The 17,867-nt window shown below is 40.6% G+C and overlaps 1 protein-coding gene across 2 annotated transcripts; it reads right to left on the bottom strand.

Moving 5' to 3' along the window:
* Positions 1 to 5,534: 5,534 nt before the first annotated feature.
* LOC132154393 (midnolin-like) lies at positions 5,535 to 14,262 on the bottom strand. 2 transcript variants are annotated; one of them, XM_059562921.1, is made up of 8 exons: positions 13,730 to 14,262; positions 12,242 to 12,329; positions 12,079 to 12,141; positions 7,800 to 8,132; positions 7,117 to 7,213; positions 6,845 to 7,042; positions 5,651 to 5,820; positions 5,535 to 5,617 (listed from the first exon to the last, which is right to left on the bottom strand). In XM_059562921.1, the coding sequence occupies exons 1-8, from the start codon at positions 13,939 to 13,941 to the stop codon at positions 5,579 to 5,581; spliced, it is 1,200 nt and encodes a 399-aa protein (XP_059418904.1). In that variant the 5' UTR covers positions 13,942 to 14,262; the 3' UTR covers positions 5,535 to 5,578. The 2 variants fall into 2 exon arrangements, with proteins under 2 accessions (XP_059418904.1, XP_059418905.1); XM_059562922.1 differs by lacking the exons at positions 5,535 to 5,617; positions 5,651 to 5,820 and adding an exon at positions 6,040 to 6,768 and having other exon boundaries at positions 6,811 to 7,042; positions 13,730 to 14,261.
* Positions 14,263 to 17,867: the final 3,605 nt, after the last annotated feature.

The raw sequence follows: 17,867 nt of genomic DNA on the forward strand, positions 1-17,867 counted from the left end.
CTGCCTAGAGAATTTGGTTGTATTTTGCTGTTCGTGGTATATGTACCTCCCAGCGGTAAACCATCTCAGGACTATGTTCACGAACTACAACTCAGCTCCTCCGACGCACCTGGGATCCTACTGGGCGATTTAAACCAGTGCAAAGTCAAACTGGAGACTTTGTTGCCGGGATTTGAACAGTATGTAAAGACTCAAACAAGAAACAACAACATTCTGGATAAGTGCTTTGTAAATGTCAGGGATGCCTGTGTGTCCAAATGTATGCCACCAATTTTAAATTCTGACCACAATGTTGTGCACATGATTCCCGTGTACAGGACTAAACTTATATATATACGACAAACTGAACCAGTTGTGTAATATAAAATACCAGTTTATACTTCAGAGATTTAACTCAAATTCAGTCCCTTATGGTGGGGATCGTTAAAATGCTGGCTCAGTTTACTCCACAGGATTTGGCTCACTTTGCCTCATAGCTGACATATTGGAAAAAACTAGCTAGCTTATTAATTCAGGCTAATTTTTAGATAATTGATTCATTTGAATGTTTTTTTATGCTACTAAATCATTAATATGCATCCCTAATAATGGCAGATCTGGATAAATTTGCTGTGATGTAGCAGCCATTCCATCTGTTATGCAAAAATGTTACTTTGACAAGCCAAAAACATTTTCTAAAGGAAACTGGTGCCTTCTATTCCTCCAATGTGTTTCTCATTTTCAGTCTGGCAGAAATGATGGGTGTTTCTAACATACATGTTCACATAACAGTAAAAGTGTACAGTTGCCAATATACAGTTTTTAAACTCATGTTGAAGGATGGAACAAAGGCGTCCATCCTCCCACAACCTTGAACACCAGCTGGATGTCTGGGACTCGCTCTCGGCTGATTGAGTGGAAACACGCAGATATCTTATAAATCCCCATATCTACAGCGGAGCGGCTGTATGTGCATTTCTCCTCTCGCCAATGTTCATCTCCTTAGTGTGACCCCATACCTCAGTATCAGCATAACATCTCCAGGGTTGTGTGCGCAACTGAGACGCTTTCTTCTCCTTATGGGAACCAAGACATTTCTCCACAAAGTCAAAAAAAGTACACACACCCTACATAATCACACTCACTACACACAGAAACACACTCTCACACACACACTTTAGAGTTACCTGCTGTGTGTCAGTGTGTTCTTTTCTTTGGTGTCTTTGTTGGTCTTTCTCTTTTATCAGCAACACTGGGACAATGTGTCTGAGGTCAGAGGTCAGAGGTCAAGGGTTAAGAGTTGCACCCCTGAGTTCGGCTCTGGCTTTTCGGGGTCGGGTCACTAGTGTCTAAAAACCACACACTCACACACTCACCCAACACACAAACACTGCCAAAATATGGAAATGTTCTTAAAACAAAATCAATTCACTTCAAGCAAAAAACAAAACAAAAGACATCCTTTCATCTGCTTTGTCAGCAAAAGAAATATAAGTAAATAAATACTTTAAAATAAATATGTAAACATAATAATAATGATGATTAATCAATTTAAAATGTAAATACAATTTTGTTGGTTATATACAAATGTTTAGGGAACATTCCATTTGATAATTTTCAAACATTTTGGGAATGTTACTTTTGCATGTTCTCTCAATGTTAGATTTAAAAAACATTAGATGAACGTTCAACTAAAATGCTTTAGAATAACATTCCATGTGCAATCTATCAATGTTTTTACAATAACATTTTGCAAACATTATTAAAGACTAGAAACCCTGAACAAATGCTTTTACTAACGTTACTGGAAGAACGTTTCTTCATAACTTTGAGAGAACCTTGACAGAACGTTCCATTAGCTGAGATATTGTGAATAGTCCAAAACACCTTTTTTGTAATAATTCTCAGGACGGAACAAATATTTGAATTACTGAAGGATTAAAATGATTTGGACACCAAATGATGAACATTTCTGCAGTTTATACAGGCCATCACTGATTTACATGTGTGTGTGATTGTGAGCAAGTGTGTGTGTGTGTGTGTGAGTGTGTGTGATTGTGAGCAAGTGTGTGTGTGTGAGTGTGTGTGATTGTGAGCAAGTGTGTGTGTGTGTGAGTGTGTGTGAGAGTGTGTGTGTGTGTGAGAGTGTGTGTGATTGTGAGCAAGTGTGTGTGTGTGTGACTGTGTGTGATTGTGAGCAAGTGTGTGTGAGAGTGTGTGTGTGTGTGTGTGTGTGTGTGTGTGTGAGAGAGAGAGAGAGAGAGAGAAAACCCCTCACGTGACACCAACAGGCAGTCAGATAGACAGGATGTGATGCGTCACATGGATGCTGTTCCCCCCCCCCCCCCCCCTCCCCACTTCCTCTTCTTTATCTGTTCACAGGACGTTGGGTAAGAGCAAGGCCTGCGCAGCTTCCTGTCTGAGATCACAGACACACAGGGTCATTTCCTGTTTGGTGACGCCAGCGATGTTCACTTCCTCTGAAGATCAGCAGCACTTCAGATGACAGCAGCTTCCCTGTTCATCCCTCAACAAACCAAAAACTGTTATCTCTCAATTCTGACTTTTTCTCACAGTTGCATGATTTATGGTCTTTCTTTCTTCCTCTTTTGTTGCATCAATAAAGAGAGTTAAACTCAGAAAACACTCATGCTCTTTCATTCACGATTCACTTTGAGCATCCGAGAAGAACGTTAATGTATTTCACAAGTCATGTTTTTTCATTAATATTAATATTTTACATTTTTATTAAAATTGTAATAAAATATTTAGTATTAGTTTTCTATTTTGAGTTTATGTAAAATACTTTGTTTATGCTTAATTCATCTTTAAGTTTTTTTTTTTAATACATAAGTTTGTAACTAAGCACCTGATGTATTTATATATTGACTATAATAGCGCTGCTCATGATGTAACCCGTAGCAACAGCTAAGCAGCCAATCACAGGCTGATGAAAAAGGTCAAAGGCTCATCGATACTAATATCAGGTGTGATGTGAGTGTTATTGATCACTGAAGAATAACTATCTGCTGATTAGTGGAGGGTCAGAGGAGTACATCAGTGTTTATTACAGACCTGTCAGACGTCAGTATGGATCCGTTCACTGAGGAACACTCAGCCTTCATCACTGTAATCAATGAGTGTGTGTCTGTTATCAGCCAGTCATGTACACACACACACACACTGACTGAAACAGCACAGTTCCTCAGAACATCTGCTTTTGTGTTGCACTGCACAAAGATCTAAAGATTCTCAAATCAAGATTTTAGTTTTAGTGGAAAAGAAAAATATGCACAAAGGGCTGAAAATATTTTTTTTTAGACAAGACTTCTCGAGTAAATGCATCTTGATTTAAGCATTTATAGATATGTGCACTGGAAGACAAATATATTTAGAAAATATTTTTTTTGGCAGTGCATTTAAAACACAACTACAACACGAAGGTAAGTAATCTTCATTAAATGTGAATTTTTGATTAAAGGAGCTATTCTCAAACTGAAAGTGAAAACATTATATAATATATATATATATAAATATACATATATATATAGACATTTTTCTTTAACATTTTAAGAACTCAAGCTAATTCAAAATATTACCAATAGCTGTAAGAGTATATTAAAGAGATTATAAGAGCAGTTATTTGAAGTGACACGTGTCAGACTCATGGTTTTGTGTTTCAGATCCTGCTCTAACAGCAAACACAGAGAGAAACCGCTGAGATCGAGCCAACGGCTGACACACACACCTGTGACTGACACACACCTGACGAACACACACACTCACCAGCAGCGTCACATGACTCACCGCCGGCTAGACCAGACTAACCAACACTTTCAGGACTAGCACTGGCTGACTGCTTCTGTTCCTCTTTTGTAAGTCAGTCTGAATAAAACCATCTGCTGAATGAACACATGTACAGTAAACGTTGTTGTTGCATGTTTTCAGGCTCTGCAGTGAATGGGTGCCGTCACAATGAGAGTCTGATAAAAACATCACAATAATCCACAGCACTCCAGTCCATCAGTGAACATCTGGAGAAGACAAAAGATGAAACACATCCAGCATTAAGATGATTTTAACTCAAACACACAGAGTCTATAATCCATAATAACACTTCCTCCAGTGATGTGATGTTTTTATCAGACTCTCGTTCTGACGGCACCCATTCACTGCAGAGCATCCATTGATGAGACACTGATGCAATGCTACATTTCTACAAACCTGATGAAGACACAAACTCATCCTGATCTTAGATGAACTGAGGGTGAACACATTTACAGCAAATTTCTAAAGTTAAATCATGTGAAACAAATCTCACAAACAGCAAACATTTCTTAATCTTAATTTATTTGCTAAAAAAGAAATAAAAACTTAATTGCAAGCCACACAAATTTATTGCTTCTGAAAAACATCTTAATTTTGAACACTACAGTTTACATTGAGACAAGCACACACATACACACACACACACACACACACACACACACACACACACACATGTGAGAAAGAAAGAACCCGGAGCACAGAATGTTTCACAGGAACCAGAGGAGGTTATAAACTAATACAGTGGTGTGCTACACACGTCCAGAAACGACACACAGACTACTGCAAACACCTCAATAACACGCATGTGAAGCGTTTCTGAGAGATGACCGTGAGGCGAGAGATCCAGTGTCTCTCATCAGATCTCACATCTTCAGAGAGACAAACCCTCACAGAGGAGTTCAGGGACATTGCTGCTCCGTACAGAGAAAAGATCTGAGTCTGACTCCAGCACACTCCACAGAAACAGACTCTGACACTGACTTCTGTCTGAGAGAAGAACTTCAGCAAGAATCCAGGAGTAAACGCTGCAGCACGACGCACGAGTCGGATCCCAAAATAAAATGAAAGTAGTACAAATAAAATAAAAAAATCAAAGAAATAAAGCCTTTTTTTTATATTTATTTTATGAAAAAAACATTATATGTATATATATATTTTTTTATTATTATTATTTTTTTTTTAATTTATGTACTAGAATAAAACAAAAATGGAAACGAAAATTAATTAAAAAAAACATCTAGTAATTTGAGTTATTAATTTAGGTTGCATAATTAATTTAGAATGTCATTATTTTTAAATAAAAATAATAAAAAAGGACAACCCCCCCCCCCCCCCCCACCCCCCCAAATTACTAAAAGTTGGTATTATTTGAGAATGCCATTATAAATTAAATGTATATAGTAGAAATAATTATTTAAGGCTTCATATGAAAAACAAGATTCATTTTCTTCAGATTTTGGGGTGAAATAGAAGCTGTTTTCATGAGATTCACCCAAATCCGGGATTAAGCAGCAGTCTGAACATCATCTCAGACAGACGTCTGTCCTCTAAAACACGTCTCAAACATATTTTAATGCTCACAAGAGAGAGAGAGAGAGAGAGAGAGAGAGAGAGAGAAATGAACCGTGCAGAACATCCCGTAAGCGGAGCTGAACACCTGACGTGAAAATGCTACATCCTGCGTTTGGTAACATCCATGAAGTGAGCTGAGAATCAGAGCGTGAGGCTGTTCACAGTTAATGCCCAGGTGTGTGTCCAGACTCGTCCTCCATCAAGCCAGGACAAACTCAGCGCTCCTGTCTGACGGCACGTCGGGCTTCCACACCGGCTCCTCGTAGTCCAGGTCCAGAGAGCTGTGGCCGGTCAGGGCAGTGCTGCGGTCAGAAGGCCAGTGATACGGGCCTCGAGTGTCTCTCCGGGCCTTTCGTCTCAGACGCCTCTGCTGCAGTAAGAGTCTGAGCTGCTCCACCTTACAGCGCGTGGCTTTGTTCTCCGTCTGCCGCAGACGCTCGCCTGACACACACAGAGAGAGCGGTTCAGACCGAATACACACATACACACATAACACAATCACTCGGTCTCGCTAATGTCTGGAACTGTGGATTACGAGCACTTCCTGTGTTTATTTGCCTCTTTGTGATGAATCGCTTCTTGTGTTCCTCAATTTAGAATCTGCTAAATGAATAAATGTAAATGTAATAAAATCAGAGCACACTTAAAAACAGCCCGACTCTCTTTACGCAGAGCTGAGTGTTTGTGCTGAAAGAGATTCCTGTGTAAAGCTGCACTTCCTCCAGGACTCCAGATCTGTTCTTTCCAGAGCTGCTGACCCGTGAATCATTGATGCTTCATCAGCATGTTTCCACTGCACACACACACACACGGACGCGGTGCTGCGGGGCTCCTGGAGGCCCCTGAGGGCCCGAGTGTGCCTGAGCAAAGCTGAATAATTCATGCAGCCTGTGTGCTGGAAAGATGTGAGTCGAGATTAGAGAGTGTGTGTGTGTGTGTGTGTGTGAGTGTGTGAGGGGTCATGACCCCCTGAAAGCACAGAGCTCGGCATGACCCCGCGGCTGACCTCTGAGAGGTCACGGCTCCTTCAGAACATGTTAGCATCAACAGTTATTCTCCTGTTTGTCACCGAGACGCAGCTGAACAATCTCTTCTGTACACAAATCTGACGTATTATGATTTTTTTAATATTAAGAATTTTTGAAATAAGGAAACATTCTTCTGATTCATCAGCATAACTGTTTACAGATGCATGAATATGTCCTTATTCACAGCGGCTCGTCCAATCAGAATTCAGAAGCGTGTCTGAGCTCTGATGAAGCAGTAAATCTGAGACACAAACACACACCGTGCAGTGAATCAGACAAAACCAGAAGTGTGTAAAGTTAGAAAAGACTCTGAGTCAGAACACATGACTTCCTCTTCCTGTGTGTGCGTACTGCAGCTCAACTCAATGACTTCTCTCCGCAGATCATTTGCACTCTCACACACACACACACAAACACACACACTTACACTCACTCACCGGAGGGTCTGCGCAGGAGTGTGTGTGGCTGCAGGTCTGAGGTAGGTGAGGTCGGAGGGCAGCGCAGGTGTGTCAGTGTCGGAGGAGATCCTTGGCACTGCTGCGTGGCGCTCAGGAGGTCATTGAGGATCTGCAGGATGGTGCTGATGTCCCGGCGAGGACGCCCGCTGCTGTCCTGACAGTTAGGGTGTAAAGTACCTGAGGGGTGAAGAGGTCATGATGAGGTCGCTTGTTCTGGCTGCTGTAATTCTCACGATGAAGCGATGCCTTACCTGAGAAGGTTCCTGAGAAAACTCCCGGCGAGTGACTGACGAGGCTCTCGATGACTGCGCCGGGTCTGCATCGCTGTCTGGGGCTCGGAGTCCCAGCCTGAACACACACACACACACACATCAGAACACGTCAAACACACCCGCATCAGTGAACACTGGTCAGTCACAATCAAACAACTCTCCACTGTTCGTTTAGCATCACTAAGATACTACTATAGTAGCTTGTTAATATTCTAAATTAGTTTTAATATAGGCTATATGCTTTTTTATTTAGTTTGAGTTATTTTAACATTTAAGTGTTATTTTATTACCATTGAGATACTATTATATATATATTTGAGTTATTTTTAGTAGGTTCTTTAATGTGTTATCAATTATTTGAGCTGTAGAGCGTCTAAATGCTCCTTTCTCTCTGCTTTTCAGGACAGATGAACATATAATAATCCATAAATCCAGTGTTTTTGAGACGTTAGAGCTTGTTGAATTCAGCACAAATACTGCAAAGTTAACAGCATTTGCTGGCTATACACTGCACATCAGACGAGATCTATTTCTGGAATAACTTTAACCTTTATCATCTTGCAGGATTGTTTCTTTACTGTTCATTCAAATGCACTCCTGTCGTCTTTTAAAGGCCACTAGGGTTTAATAAAACATGAATCTGTTCTATGGGCGTGTCTCACCTGAGTGCCGGGAGGAGCCTGGGCGGGGCTTTGAGGAGGGTGGGCGTGGCTAACAGGGTGTGAGTGAAGAGCAGGGGCGGGGCTTTGTGTACTGTGGGCATGGTGAACATGAGGTGAGGGCGGGGCATTGTGTCTCTCAGTGACGTCTGGTGCCCGCTGCTGAGGGTCTGAGGGGGTCTCACTGCTGACGGCCCCTGTAGGTGTCTGGTTAGGGCCCGCAGGACCCCTGGAGACGGACGGCTGAGACGCCAGCTGGAGCTGCACAAACATCATGTGATCACCCACACGCAGGGCAAGGGTCAGCGGGGACCGTCCCGACAGGAAGTCACTGATCTGCACACAAAACCAGATGATTGACAGATGTTAACGTGACAAAAATGACTCTTCATTGACATTTTTTTTTCTCGTTTTCACAACACAAATATCTACACATTCTTAAATCAAGATACATTTACTGGAGATGCAAAATGACGCCAGAAAAAGTCTCGTTTATAAGTTTATTCTTAAAACAAGAACAAATATCTAACAATGGGGTTGATTCAAAGAAGTGTTGGAAACAAGATTATTCTTCTGACCCCACTGACAGATATTGCTTTGTGTTTTAAGCAAATGATTTTGATTAATTAATTTTTTTTTTTTCATTCTGGATCTCCAGTAAATGTGTCTTGATTTAAGGATGTTTAGACATTTGTGCAGTAAAACAAGACTGAGGAAGAACATCATTTATTTGCTGTGTAAACTTATTATAAAATATCTGATTCGGGGAAAAAGCGGAAATACACATTAAATATAAACCTAAAATCGCCAGCAGGTGGCAGCAAACCTCTGCAGGAGAAAATCACTGAATCATTTCCTCAACCGATTCGTTCAAACGGTGGATGATTCAGTAATAAATCACCGTCGTGTCGCTCTGAGACGCAAAACTGTTCCGCTGTGGCTTTGATTCGTTGTGGAAATAGAGCAAAAACAGGAACTCGTGTCTAAATGTCAATTAATATTAACTTCTTATTTATTGGACTGTTTTATAAATATTTCAATATTTCATTTACTATCGTGCTGATATTTGAAAAAACTATTATTTGTGTGACACACTCTTAAAACCATTTAAACAATCACAGACGATATATATCACACCCCCTCAATCACAACTGAAACTGCGATGGAAAGCCTCTTTCAATATCCATTCGCTTCTCTTCCGTCTGTGAAACTGTGAATGCAGACGATTCAAATAAAAACAATCGTGTAAAGCACTGATGCAATACTGGAAGAAGACTAAGGCTGATGATACAATGTTGCCATTAGCGGGAAACCAGGTGACACTTAGCGATCTAAAGTATCCAGAGTGACTGATCACATCAGATAAACCATCATCCCCAGAGTCTGATTCAGATAGCAGCAGGGCTGAGGTTTCACCACACGAGCACAGCGTCTGATGTGGAGCGTCTCCTGGAGATTTAAAGGCCGTCACAGAGTAACGCTGAGGTCACACTCCTTCACACTAGAGACCTGAGAGCTGAAGCAGATGTAAAGGTCAGGTGTTGGTGTGCGGGGCTCTGATCTCAGTCAGTGGAGTGGGTGAAGACCAGCAGCAGGGCAGTCTGGGAAACATCTTTCTCAGAAGTTGTGGGCTGGTACTTTGTAAGGCATTGCAATGCAGCTGATGCATCACGACAAACAGAAGTGTGCTGATGGACGGCCGAGAACGTGACACGCTTCACAGTACAGTTAGATAACATGAACTCACAATAAACAACACTTCTACAGCACGCATTTCACTTGATAACTCTTGATCGCAACATTTAATTTAATAATAAATAATAATAATATAAATCATCACATCAGACTGATTTCTGAAGATCATGTGACACTGAGACTGGAGGAATGATGCTGAAAATACAGCGGAGCATCACAGAAATACATTTGATTTGAATATATATTAAAATAGAAAAATGTTATAATATTTCACAATATTAAATTCTTTCCTGTATTTTTGATTACATAAATACAGCTTTGATGAGCAGAAGACACTCCTGTAAAAAAACAACCTAACCCTAACTTTTGAACAGTGTGTATATATATATATATATAAGCAAAAACAACAAAATAACTAAAATGAACTAAAGTTTTAATAAAAAACGGATAATCCTAAATATAAAAATGAAATCAAAATACCAAAAACAAATAGTAAACAAACACTGACATAAACACAAGCATTTTAAAATCCCATTAACAAAGGTGAATAAATGCTGATTAATGCGTTAACTAAAGAGTGTGTTGTTGTCGACGGTCTCCACTTTCTAAGTTAAAGTCTTGCAGTAAAACCCACAGAGACGTCTTCAGGACCGAGGAGGTGTTCTGTGACCTGAATCCAGCGCGATCACAGAATTACATCACGACTGCACGCCGAACAACGCTTTGTAGAAGGAAACACCCAGCCTCCGATTACAAGAATCTGTGAGTGTGGCAATCAGCGCAGGACGTCATCATCACATCTCATTCAGAGTCCGGTTCAGAGCGGTTTACTGTACATCAGAGCGGAACTAAACACACGCCTGACTCACAGAAACACCTGCGAGACGGAGAGAGACTCACAGCAGCTCTGGAGCAGAGCCAACACACACACACACACACACACACACACACACCTCTAACACTAGCTGAGTAACTGCTCCAGACAACAGAAGATACTACTACTTTAATATCTTGTCATTCTGCTTCTCCAGTACACAAATCTGGTTTTAAAAGTTCAATTTTTGTGCTTGAAAACGAGACAGAAATGTGTTTTGTGGTGTTCTGAATGAACTGGCATCCGACAGACATCAAGTGAGTCATGTGATTAACGATCTGATTAAAGATTAGCACATATCAAAACAAATGCACGGATGAATCATTTACAGTAAGAGCCGTGACCTGCATGAAGAACACACATCATGATGTCATGCAGACTTTAGACTGCGACCGGTTTCATCAAACACGTTTACCAAATAATCCAGGCTTATGTCAGATAGTCGGAGTTATTGTCAGTTGATCTGGTTCAAAATAAGACAGAAATAAGCCTGGCTTATTTGGTACTTTGTTTGATAAAACCGCCCCCAGATCTAAGAGTGAATGTGTGTAACGTCTGACGCTCTTCATGTTAAACCTGCTTCATTCAGAAAACATCCGAGACTGAGAAAAACAAACCTGCAGAAACAAACTTCCTGAAGCACCACTCACTCAACACACACACACTCGTACTCACTCAACACACTTAACAGACATGCAGGCACTCAACACACACACACACACACACACACATACGTTGAAGGGCTGCTCTAACACACTTTAAAGGAGGATTTCCAGACTAAAAATACCTGCAGCATCACCAACCACATCTAAGAACAGAAAACTGCAAAACCCTGCATTACTGCACGAACGCATCGGTGTGAACGTGTGCGACACTAAACTACAGCAACAAAACACAGAGCTCGGGATGCTTTCTGACACACATAAACACAGGTGAACCTCACCAAACACACCCAGCTCGCATTCATCTCAGCAGGGATGTCACCGATCAACCAGGTGCAATAAACACTGCAATATTCCAGAAGAAGTTTTAATAAAAATCAGAACGGTCATTTTTGATTTCATGGTTCCTCATAGAGCAGAAACAAGAGCCGGATGAGCTGCGTGAGATTCAGAGTCGCTTATAATAAGAGTCTGTTCTAGGAAATCATCTATCATTCCTCCTGAGTCTAACCACACACACACACACACACACACACAGACTGAACTGACATCAAACAGCTCAGCACTGCCTAAATGACGCACGGACCTGCTGATGGGGCACACACACACACACACACACACACACACGTGGTTTCACAGATGTAGGTGCCACATGCAGGGGCTAAAACTTAAAAATAGAAACTTTCTGCTTATCTACTTTAGTTTCAGTAGGTTAATGATCTGTGAAGCATCAAAAGTCACGTTTATAGCACGCACACAGATTTCAATCGGCTCGTCGCCAAAAGAGCAGCTGCTGACATTTGCTTACATGCAAATCCATCGTAACGCAGAAAAACATTCATAAAAAGCATTGACCCCTTCCTGTCGTTTACCCAGAACCCCCACCACTTATTCTGAATGAGTGCGTGTGCATTTGTACACGCGTGTGGGCGTCTTTTGCTAGTTATATTCACAGCGGCTGGTGGGAAACGCGCACTCATTAGAATAGTGATTGTGTGAGTTCTTGTGAATGAGTAGAAGAGGAAGTGTGCGACTGCAGCGAGAGCTTCACCTGAGCGTCTGAGAGCGTCTCCAGAGCCTGCACGACCGACTGCTCCGAGCGGCTCGACTGCGACTGCAAACACACCACAACAACAGAGAACATCACACATTCAGTCAGATCACACTCATCATCATCAGCTCTTTAGATGTAAAGAGGAGGAAGAGTCTTGTACCATGAGTCCGGCTTCGACCGAGGGCACCAGCGTCAGTCTGCTTCCGTCAGACACACCGAAGTCCAGCAGCTTTCCTGAGCTCAACCTCCTGCGGACGCACAACACACTCACTCAGATTTCCCATCATGCATCTCTCCAGCATTCACCAGATGGTTTCAGTTCAGTGTGCTTTGCCCTTTTGAACAAACATTACTGAGATCTGACGGCGTGATTATAATAATATTTCTGGAGTGTAACACACTGGAATGAATAATATCTAATAACCATTTATAAACTGCACTTTAGCTTCCTCATTTCAGCAATTCATATTTTTGTAACATTATTATGGATTTGACTGCACAAACTGTAAGATGTGAAGAAGATCTGAAACGAACTGCAGGGGAAATTAATGAACTTTATGCTTAGTTTCATTTTTTTAAGATTAAGTAAAGAAAATGCAAGGAATAAGCAGAAGGGACACTTAACACTACAGTCAAGGGTTTCTGAACAGTATGGTTTTTGATGAATTCTCTTCTGCTCACCAAGGCTGCATTTATTTGATCAGAAATACAGCAGTAAAATTGTGAAATATTATTAGAATCTAAATCGGCTGTTTTCTGTGTGAATCTGTGTTAAAGTGTAATGTATTTCTGTGATGCTCCGCTGTATTTTCAGCATCATTCCTCCAGTCTTCAGTGTCACATGATCTTCAGAAATCAGAATAATATGATGAAGTTTTATACTTATTATGTTGAAAACAACAAAGTAGGTTTCGTTGATGACTAGAAGGTTCTGAAGAACTGCATTTATCTGAAATGGAAATCTTTTGACTGGTAATGTAAGGTTATGTCAATAAACCCGGTGATCTGTTTTATCATCAGTCTTGATGTGCATTAGTTTTCAATGCATTTTACAAAAACAAACAGCTTTAGGATAAATTAGCTCTTATCCGAACACAGAATAACCTTTAGATCACAAATACTTGAGAATCAAACTGAGTTTAAGTTTAAAACCAAACCAAATATCTGCATATAGGCTCAAAAATCAATTCAAAAGTAAAACAAGTTTGATGTTCGCTCTGGTTTTAAGCATAAACTCACTTTTCTAGCGTTTCTCAGAAAACTAGTCCTCGCTTGTGAATCTCAAATAAATGTATCTTGATTTAAAGTTTATTTTTTATTTTATTTTTTATATTTGCTCTGGAAAACCAAACACTGCAAGATTCTTTTTATTGATTTATTATTATTATTATTATTTTATTTATTTTTTGCAGTGCATGCAACACTTTATGTTGAATTTAAGTCTCTCTGATCAGATTTAAAAACCTTCTAAGGCCTTAATTTGAAGGCGAATTAAGACCCGCAGAAACCCGCGCTTTTCTTCATCTAGACCTGATGTTCTGATCAGATCACTCACAGACCGCAAGCAAAAACGGATCCGCGTGCAACCAGATCCCGTTAGGAACCGAGAAGCGGAGCTGGATCTCCCGGAGCCCGGGCTCGGACTCACGTGTCTCGGTGCAGCAGCAGCAGTCTCTCTCCGGGAACCCGGAGCTTCTCGGACAGCCTCCTCTTCAGCCCCTGCACGGTCTCGTCCCGCGGAACCGACAGCTCGAAGCGCGTTCCCGTCGTGGAGCTGATCGATACGGTCATGGACGCGTCTCCGTTCAGGAGCTCCGGACACCGGGACCGCGATCCGTGACTGCTGCAGCTCCGCTCCATCAGATAATCCCGAGCGGGTGACGGTGTGTACCGAACCGCTGCTCCTGCTCACCGTTACGAGAGTGATAATCCTTCCGCGACCGGAGAAATATCCGCTCGGTCCTCTGAGGTAAATCCACAAACAATAACGGCCGTCGATCTGGACAGAAACACGGCGAAATATCAATATCAGAAGGCCTTTAGGATACGAATATATGTATAATGAATGTTACTTATTTATTTATTTACTTTAAATGTCCGGGGTTTTATTAATTTATAATAAATTTTGCCTCGACCCATTAAGCCGCTCGCTCGCTCCTCTGTGCAGCGCAACTGCTGTGTCTGCATTTGTTGAGAGGTCCCAGCGGTGAGATCCCGCCCACCGCCACAAACAACCAATTGCGTCAGCAGATACGCTTGTGTTCGTCGTGTCAGCCAATCAGCTGTCAGCCCGTAACACCCACATATACATAGGCACCGCCAAGCATTGTTGACATGACCAATCAGAGAAGCGCAGAGAGAACAGCCACGCCCCTCCCCGCTGTGATTATTCATAACAACTGAGAGCAAAGCGTTCCATTAAATCATTTATTTATTTTCATTTTACATCTAGCTTTCCTGAAATGAAGATTTAATTAAAGTGAAACAATAAAAGTATTACACATATTTAGGAAAACTTCACTTGCAAAAAGCCAAGGCTATTTATTTATTGATTGCATTGGTTTTTGTGCAAGTGACATTTTAGAAAAAAAAAAAAATTTATTTAATTATCTTATGTGCAAATAAATTTTAAGGGAAAAAAACTATTATTTATTAATTTATTTAATTGTGTGCAATTGGAATTAATTAATTATTTGTCCAGGTGACAGGAGCTTCCGGTGCAGAACAAAAGAACAGACCGATGTACACAGAAATTAAGGAGATAAAATGCAATATAAGACATTAGTTAAGAAAAACAGATAATAATAGTCAAATATAATACATCACAGTAACAAAATATAAAAGTTTAAACGAATGTTTATAAATGAGGGGAAATGATGTCTCTGAGGTCAGGAAGAGTTCTGTTATCAGTTATTATTAATATTTTCACTGTAATCTGGGTGTTGGACTGTATTGTTCGGCTCAGTTCTGATGTAGTGAATGAGAGGACGTTCTGTCAGGCTTTGAGCTCATGATCAGGGTGTTTTCTTATCTGAGCTGTGATGAATCAGGATAGCTCATCATCTTCATCATCCTCATCATCATCACAGGTGTGTCAGAGTGACTCAACACATCAAACGCTCACTTCCTGCTTTTCCAAGCGCTGTAGCGTTCAGGAATTTCTGAAGGTTTGCTGAAGTTATTAATCATCATCTGGGGTTCATATCTTTTGGAGTGTGATGATGTTGTGGGAGGAGCTTTGTGCTCCGGAGGAATGTCGAGCGGTTGTGAAATTCCCAGCCCTGTTCCTGAAACAGAACATTCCGATACCATGATGCGTGTTGTTTTCTGACTGCTGTACAGTATCTGTGCAGGGCTCTCTTATGTAAAGGTTACAGTAATATGAGCTACTTAGGGGTTAGTCAGTGTTTGTTAAACACATTAGACACCGTACGGATCACAGTTTGGGTCAAACCCAGCAGTAAACGTTTCCTCATCCATCACTCAAACCCAGCGGACAAATATACAGGTGGGTTCAAGGGATGTGTTTCAAACATTCACATCCCATTAAGTTACGAAAACATTCTCTGAATGTTCAAAATGTAAAGTGAATGTACATTTTCAAATGTTTCTTTTAAATGTTCAGTGAACGTTCTAAAAAAAAAGTAACATTTAAAAAATGTTACATGAACGTCCAGCTAAAACGTTTCTAGATATAAGTAACATTCTGTGCTCTAGAACATTATTAAAGACAAATGAAGTTTCGGCTGGAAGAATGTTTGTTCATAACCTTCCCGATCAATTCGTGTGAACACAAAGAGAGCATCTTTAAAGATTCTTCATGAGATCATGAGAAGAACTGAATCAGTCACTTATTGAAAAAAACATATACTGTATATATAATGTAAATTTAAGTTTGTCTATGTCATAATTTCACATTTAATTCAATGTTGAAAACTGCTTCATATTTTTTTGTGGAAACTGGCACATTTAGTTTTTCAGGATTCACAGATCAACAGAAAGCTCAGAAGAACAGCATTTAAAAAAAAAAACAAATATCTACTGTCATTTTCGATCATTTCCAATGCTATTTAGGTTTTTCTGCTACTAAAATGCACTTTAAACTCAATGTTACTTGCCATTTATTTGTAACTGTTTGTGATATCTACTAGCAATTTCTGAGTAAAAATAGTTTCAACCTTTTTCAGTAATTTTTTTTTTTAACTAAAAACTCAAAATCGGATGTTGACTTGCATTGAAAACGTTCAGTTTGCTCAATTAAAATATATGAACTGAATATGTTGAATAACACTTTAGTGGAACCAACTGAACATTTTCAATGCAACATTCAATATAACACGTTGAGACCTCCAAAATCTCTTACAGTGGACAGAAATGATACTTTTATTGGTTTTGTCCTATTTTTGGAGCTGGACAGTCATAGTCCAATATTTACTTTGATGCATGTAGCAGATGTTGAATCCACGTTCTGTTCCTCTGCGCTGTGACTGATGAGAGGAGAGGAGAGGATTGTTCAGACGTGTGTTCGCTGGAATGTGTGGACTGTGATTCTGTGGAGGAGCTGGTGACGTCGGAGCAGGATCCACTGTATTCCCATCGCAGGACTGAAATAGCTCCTTCCTGCCACTGCGTCACTGTATCCCAGCCCACATCCGCCTCTTCGTCCTCATCCTCCTCATCCTCACACAGCGACTCTCAGCTCTCTGAAACACAAACAGAGCTCCATGAGCTTTACATGTTAAAACCTCATTCTGATTAATAAGCCTCTGAGAACCAGTGAGTGAACAGTGAACAGAGCTGTGTGTGTTCAGGAATCGTCTGAATGTCACACGATCATCAGGAGTCTGCAGGAGAAACACTCCACATATTCACAGAGAACACACAGTAAATCATCAGGATTCTCATGTGCATGACGTTTATAAGGAACATTGTGCTTATGTTTATGCTTAACAAGAATATCTGGCCACAAATGATGTAGATCATATGAGCTAAGTAAAAACTGTGAAATATTATTATTATGTCTTCTTAAAGTGTAATGTATTTCTGTGATGCTCCGCTGTATTTCCAGCATCATTCCTCCAGTCTTCAGTGTCACATGATCTTCAGAAATCAGAATAATATGAGGATTTACTGCTCGAGAAACATCTCTGATTATTATCAGTGTTGAAAACATTAATATTTTTGTGGAAACTGTGATGCATTTTATTTTTCAGGATTCACAGATGAACAGAAAGTTCAAAAGAACAGAATTTATTTGACAGAGAAATCTTTTATAACATTATGTCTTTACTGTCATACAGTTTAATGCGTCCTTGATGAACAAAAGTGTTCATTTGTTTGTCTTTCCAGCATCTGGGGTCAGAGGTCAGTTCTGCAGCTTCTGTGTATATACACGGCTCTAACTCTCAGAACCCGTTTCACATCCGCCCATGCAGAGGCCTGATCTCTTTCACTTCCTGTCTGCTCTGTGCATTCAGTGACAGGGACGAGAGACGCTGTTCAGAGCTCCTGCAGATGTCAGAGAATATGGAGTCGAACACAGCCAGGCCTCAGTGTGAACGATGAGATCAGAGCAGGAAGCCGCTGCGGCCCACGGTTACGAAGGCTTCCAGTAATGAGTCTGATCTGATACAGAGCATGAAGTCAAGGGTCACACATTCAGTCAGGCTCTTCATAAACATCTCTGCTGCTCACATCCACTGATGATGAGAGCTGATCTTCATCATGATGTTCTCAGACAGCTGTTCAAAGGTAATCTGATCAGATTTTGACCTTTGGATTGCAGC

This window comes from Carassius carassius, chromosome 12 (assembly GCF_963082965.1).
Source record: "Carassius carassius chromosome 12, fCarCar2.1, whole genome shotgun sequence".
Classification (NCBI taxonomy): domain Eukaryota; kingdom Metazoa; phylum Chordata; class Actinopteri; order Cypriniformes; family Cyprinidae; genus Carassius; species Carassius carassius.